Source organism: Microtus ochrogaster, chromosome 17 (genome assembly GCF_000317375.1).
Source record: "Microtus ochrogaster isolate Prairie Vole_2 chromosome 17, MicOch1.0, whole genome shotgun sequence".
Taxonomy (NCBI): domain Eukaryota; kingdom Metazoa; phylum Chordata; class Mammalia; order Rodentia; family Cricetidae; genus Microtus; species Microtus ochrogaster.
The window spans coordinates 4,542,727-4,549,346 of NC_022019.1; the positions used below are offsets into that span (position 1 = coordinate 4,542,727).

At 46.1% G+C, this 6,620-nt stretch overlaps 1 protein-coding gene across 1 annotated transcript in view; it reads right to left on the reverse strand.

Annotated features, from left to right (window-relative positions):
* The window catches only part of Mipep (mitochondrial intermediate peptidase), a 136,242-nt gene that overhangs the window by 32,088 nt on the left and 97,534 nt on the right, over positions 1–6,620 (reverse strand). The window contains 1 exon segment of the mRNA XM_013349217.1: positions 425–546. Within this exon segment, the coding sequence (XP_013204671.1) occupies positions 425–546 (122 nt within the window).

Consider the following 6,620-nt stretch of genomic DNA (forward strand, 5'->3'; position numbering starts at 1 on the left):
TGCTGCTCTAGGTGAGGAAGACAGACAAGTCTTGTAGTGGATAGGAGAGAGGAATAGGGTGTCCCTAGTCACACAGGCTTTGGCAAGAAAGCCTGGGGAAGCTGCAGGCAGCAGGGGGCTGCATGGAAGGCAGCCCGAGCCTGCTCTGGGCAGATGTTAGGGCCCTCACAGAGTCCCCTCTATAACCAAGGATACCAGGCAAGTCCCACAGAAGACTTCAGAGCTGCACAGTGAGGGAAAGTTCATGGTCATATCAGGAGATAAAAGGGCCCACTGGAGAGAGAGGTCTAATAAGAGATGGGTCACAGTGTCCCACCCACTGCCAGGACACTGGGTGCAGTGTGTGTGTGTGTGTGTGTGTGTGTTGCGTCTTATGGAATATGGAGAGGATGTTTCATAAATTGCCCCACCCTATCCTTGTTACCTGTTGAAAGGATCCTGTAGGAAGCACTCCTTCCAGACCATGGATGCTACAGCCCTGGACATCAGGTATGAGTAATATTTGGCGCCATATCCCACGAGGTGGCTGAACCTCAGCTGCCAAGCCTGCCAAAAAGAAAACCAGCACAGGAGCTGAGAACAGCATCTGAGAAGACACAGTGCAGCATACACACAGAGCTCAGGTGTCCCAACTCAAACCCACCCCAGAGCCACGTCACTCACAATGTCAGTGTTGTCGTATCTGTAGACTATTATGGGCTCACTCAGCCCCCCTCCCCCAAATGTGTGTGAATAGATTATAAGCCTCAGAATGTGGCTGGATCTGAAATGTGTTAAGATTTATTTAACTTTACGTGTGAGAGTTTTGCCTGCATGTATGTGCACCACATTTATGCCTGGTACCCACGGAGGTTAGAAGAAGGCATTAGAGCCCCTGGAACTGGAGTTACCGGTGGTTGTGAGTCACCACACAAGTGCCAGGAAGCAAATCCAGGTTCTCTGCAAGAGCATGTTCTCTTAACCTCTGAACTATTTTCTCCAGCCCAAAAGGTGGACAAAGACCCTAGAGACATGTATCCAGATAAAGATCTCTACATACAGAGAAGGTTCCATTTGCAGTACAAGGCCTGGCCTCAGAAAAAGATAAGCTGACAGCCTGGTCTTCAGCCTCCAGGGGTCGGCCACTGCTAAGACACTTCCGTGTTTAGAGGACCCAGTCTGAGGCCTAAGTGATGAAGGTACCTGAGAACAACTTCACCTCAGGTGAACACACCTTTAGCATAAAAAATGTTTTACTACTTAATGAAATTCCCTTGGCCAATTTCTTTTCATTGAGTTTAATTACTTAGTATATTTTATTTCATATGATAACCTAGAAAGAATACAATGTCATGAGTTGACTTATTCTTAGATTCTGACACTGTAACCACTGTTTTCTATGTGACCTCATTTCTGAAGGGGTTTTCCTAAAGCCGAATGTGCCCACATTTCTATTATGTCACTTTATGGTATTTCATAGCATTTTATGTCAAAGCTAAAAGGCACAGAGGATAGAATTACGGGATCTTTGCTGCAGAGAGAGAATCTTTCAGAAAAGACATGGGGTACGTCCCAGGCAGCATGACCGGTGCTGCAGACAGTCAGAATGCAGAAGACGACTCTGGATCTGCCTCCTGGAGCCCAGCTCATCTGCTGACCTTGAAGAGGAGGAAGCAGCCAGCTGGCTATTCTGGCCACAGTTTGTCACTGTGGGATGTACACAGCAGATGGGCGAGGGGACAACTCAGGGGGAGCAGCAGGAGGGTCAGTGGAGGAACAGAGGCCAAACCAGTTGTGGGCATCTGAAAGAGAAATGTGGGGGCATCCACTCGAGGGCAGAGAGCAGCTATTTTACGAAAGACTTCTGCGAGGCTGTGCAGGGGCAGGCACCTAAGCTCCCTGGACGGCATTTCTGACCAATAGAAGCAGATGTGAGCATTGTCACAGAAAGAAAAAGGGGGCTGCAGTTTTCTGACACTTATTTATTTATTTATTTATTTAGAGACAAGGTTTCTCTGTGTAGCCCTGGCTATCCTGGAACTCACTCTGCCGACCAGGATGGCCTCCCAGAGATCTGCCTGCCTCTGTCTCCTGACTGCTGGGATAAAAGGCGTGTACCACACCACCCGGCTTCCGGACACAATTTTACACTTTCTTCAAGCATATATTTTATGTGACCTAAATTGTTTTTTAAATGAAGCCCTTTTTTTTCTTGTAGAATCAATCATTCTTTAACAAGTCTTATATTCCCTGAGACATAAAGGATAAGTAAACTGTAATTCTTACAACCTTGTCATTTGCTATGAACTAGATAAGCAAATTCTAGTTAATACATAAAGAAACCAAGATATCTAAAATGATGGTTCCTTTATCACAAAGGCGTGGTAAGTCTCATATGAACCCCATGCCTAGCTCACAATTTAAAAACCATGGTCATGTGCTAGTTACACAATTTCCACCTCTTTTGAGGTAATTACTCTGCCTGGAATGGACAGGTGCTGCACAGGTGTGTGCAGAAGTATCCCAACCTGCTTGGGACGCAATCCTCAGTGTCTACTCTCCCCTTTCTACAAAAAGACACGATTAGGAATAGGGCAGACAGTGTGCAGGTCATGTCCCAAAGGAGCAGGCTTTGTCTAGTGTGTCCCTGGCAGTGTCCTGTATGAGGGCAACATCCAGCAATGAGGCACACAGTCATTGGCACCATGCAGACTACACAAGTGCACTTACTGCCATCCTGCGTCACTGTCACAGTGACCAGGCCCGCTGTACCCAGTACAAGGCATGTCCTCCCCTAGGCTCAGGTACAATCCTCACAAAAGCATGTAACAAGAACAAGCACTCTGAAGTGAGGCTGCCCGAGTCTGTGGGAGGCTACACTATTGCTGGGAAATTACTAGAAATGCAGCACCTCAGCTTTCTGCCATGTAAGCCCCTTGCAGCAGGGAGGCAAATGAGAGAGGCCTGACTATGGGCCTTGTTCAAAGTAGGGTGTGTGTGTGTGTGTGTGTGTGTGTGTGTGTGTGTGTGGTGTGGTGTGTGTATGTGGTGTGGGTATGTGTGTATGTGGTGTGGGTGTGGGTGTGTGTGTATGTGGTGTGGGTATGTGTGTATGTGGTGTGGTGTGTGTATGTGGTGTGGTGTGTGTATGTGGTTTGGGTATGTGTGTGGTGTGGGTATGTGGGTGTGTGTGGTGGGTATGTGTGTATGTGTGTGTGGTGTGGTATGTGTGGTATGTATGTGTATGTGTGTGGTGTGTGTATTTGTGTGGGTCTAAAGTCCAGAAGTCAACATAGGTGTCTTCCGCAGTTGTCTGCCACCTGCATTTTTGAGACAGGGTCTCTCTTGGCCGGGGGCTTGCCAAGTAGACTACTGGATCCCCTGCTGCTACTTCCCCATCACGGGAATAAGAGACATGTGCTGCCAAGCGAGCTTTGTGTGTGTGTGTGTGTGTGTGTGTGTGTGTGAGTCCTCACACTCATGCAGCAAGTACTTTACCGACTACGCCATCTTCCCTGCCCCCAGTGTTCTTTAAAACAATGAGCCCAGGACCATTACTGGTCAAATTTCAGCACAGCCAACTTTGACTAGCTATAATCTGCCAAAAGGGCGGGCCCCCGGAATTCATTGAGAATTCACACAGAGTTCTGTATCATCTGCTGTACTTGGAAGGGGAGCCTTCATGCTTTTATGGCATGCTGGAATCTTAATCTACACTGGGAGTTTCTCAGAGAGCACAGGCTGTGATGAGCCTTCTGGCAGAACATGCTTGTCCCTTCAGTGTTGACACTTCACCAGGATAGAGATCTAACATCTCACAGGGCCCAAGGGGCTTTGTCTTTTGTTCTGGCAGAACTAGCTTCACAGTCACGGCAGGGCAAGTGTATAGTGTAGATACCTGCTGAGTACTGTTTAGTTCTAGCTCCAGAGCAGACTTACTTCACAGCAATGTGGCTGAGCTAAGAAATGTCCAAGTTCTTTAGTTCCAATTCAGGTGAGCCCCATATAAACGTCACAATAAAAACAAGACCTTTGAGAACAGGAGAGAGATGTCAGGAGTGTGGGGATAGCCACCTGCACTGTGGAGTCAGCCTTATTGCTCTCCACCTGCACTGTGGAGTCAGCCTTATTGCTCTCTCGCTCTAGTTACAGCCTTGAGTTTGGTTATAAACCCTTCTTTTACCTCCAGACACACTAAAGAAATTATGCCTACCTGACACCTTTCATCAGAGGTTTGTAAACTCGTGGATAAGACCTGCAATTCCACTGCTGTTTGAATACAATTACTAGATTCCTGCTAATTCAACCTAATATTAAGTTATTGTTTCCATTTCACTTTTTCATTAAAAAAAAAATGAAAGACATTATTCTTTCTGGAATAAGGCTGCAGTTCCTTGGAGTGAGGTGTCGTTTCCCCTTTAAATCTCCTTCTTAAGAGGTATGTATCAAAGAGCTTAGTTCTCACCTTCCCTCACTGTTTCCAAAACACACAGCACACACAGTACCAAAGGGCCAGTGACACAGACTTGTGACTGTTCACACTGGCCCAAGATGACCCAGGATCCCACCTGCTGGTGAACAGAGCAGCAGAAGCATGGACACATGGACTCTGCAGTAGAACTTGCAGAGTGGAGGCGAGGGGACCCTTATTTATCCTTCTCTGACCCCACTGCCTTCCAGGAACAAACAGGGCATCGTGATTATTTATTTCTGTCCCTTTGGAACATGGATGAGGAAACGTTGTGCAGTCAGCACTTGTTAGCCATGGGATAAATGTTCAAGAATGAAACTCATCTTTTCTCTTAATTTACTATCAAATATAGCAGACACCATTTCATTTCCTGGTATATGTGGACGTGTAACCTAAAACACACCAGAAGACAACCTATCAGTGGAGCATACAGGCTGCATGAGAGCACGGTGCTCTGCTTCCAGTGTGTACCACGCCACCCGGAGCACTTGCTGTGTCGGGTCTGGACTCACACAGTCCTGCAGGAGCACAACAGGAATCCCATGGTGACTGGCTAGATAGATACTATGGGCTTCCTGAACTACAGAGATGGTCAATGTTATGTTACAGATGAGCAACCCTGGAACTATTATGTTCCTATTACAGACAAGAGGATGCTATGGTGCAAAAAACAAATGTGGATCCCGTATAATTTTTTAGATGTAAGGTTTGTTGTTGTGTGCCTCTGTTTTATTGAGACTGGCTCTTGTAAATAGCTGAGGGTGGAACTCCAGACAAGAAAGATCTCGTCTCAAAAAAATAGAATTAGAGCTAGTGAGATGGCTCCAGTGAGTTACAGCGCCTGAGGTCGAGCCTGACAGCCTGATTTTCAATCTATGGGACCATCATGTGGAAGTAACTGACTTCTGCAAGTTATCCTCTGACCTCTCTATGTGTGCTGTGGCCCGAGTGCCGACACATGCGCGCGCGCACACACACACACGCACACACACACGCGCGCACACACACACACACATACACACACACACACACACTTTTCAAAATAACAAAAAGATTTTCTGACATTTTCCCCCAAACCTGACACAATAATGCCCAAAGAGAAAATGAAAATTTTCACATCGTAATAAGCAGGGACTAAATAAAACAGTCACGCTGCCAGGCACAATCACAGATGGTGCCATCTGCCCGTCAACCCTTGGTGAACAGACTTTGTTCCTGGTTTTAGTTGACAGAATATGACAATGGTGCTGGATGTCATAGAGGTGACTTTGTTACATGGGACATCCTTCCTGAATCTTCCCGTGCAGATATGACAGCATCACACTGCCTCATAGGGCTGCTCTGTGTAGCGAGCTCTCCTGTCAGACTATCTTTGGACAGCCAGCCCCAAATATTGACATGGAGACTTCTTATCAATTATAAAAGTTTGGCTCAGATTTGTCCCAGTAGCTCTTATAACTTAAATTGACCCGCTTTTATTAATCTATGTTCTGCCATGCTGCTTGGTTACCTCTGCTCTGTACCATATGTTTGACCTCTTCAGTGTCTCCCTGGTATCTTGCTGGCACAATCCACACGCAGAGATTCCTCTTCCTCCCCGGAAATCCTGTTTATTCTCTCACGCCTGCCTATCGACCATTCAGCTCCTCTGTACACCAATCAGGGTGACACATCTTCACAGTGTAAACAAATACTCCGCAACAGTTTCATACGTGGTGCTGTCACCTGCAAGCCTGCTGCACACAGGCAGCACGCACACACTTCTTTGTGTCTTGTGACCAGTAGTTTCTGCAGTAAGTATTCACACAGCGAACAGTAAATGTCATAAAGAATCAGACATAAATACCTGCTTTTCATACACAATCTACACGTGTCAGTCCAATTCCTATGTCTAAATTTCCACAATCACTAAAGTTACAAGGACATCAGGATATAAGTAACGTAACTTACCGCATACCCCACACCCCACCTCTGAATTTCTACAGACAAATTTCTATGACAAATCATAAAAGGAATTTGGCAATGACTCTTCTGTTTTTATATTGTGAAATACATTAAGGAGTATAGGTATTAGCTCGTCTTGGAAGTTCTGGTAGAATTCTGCATTGAAACCATCTGGTCCTGGGCTTTTTTTGGAAGGGAGATTTTTGATAACAGTTTCTAGTTCTTC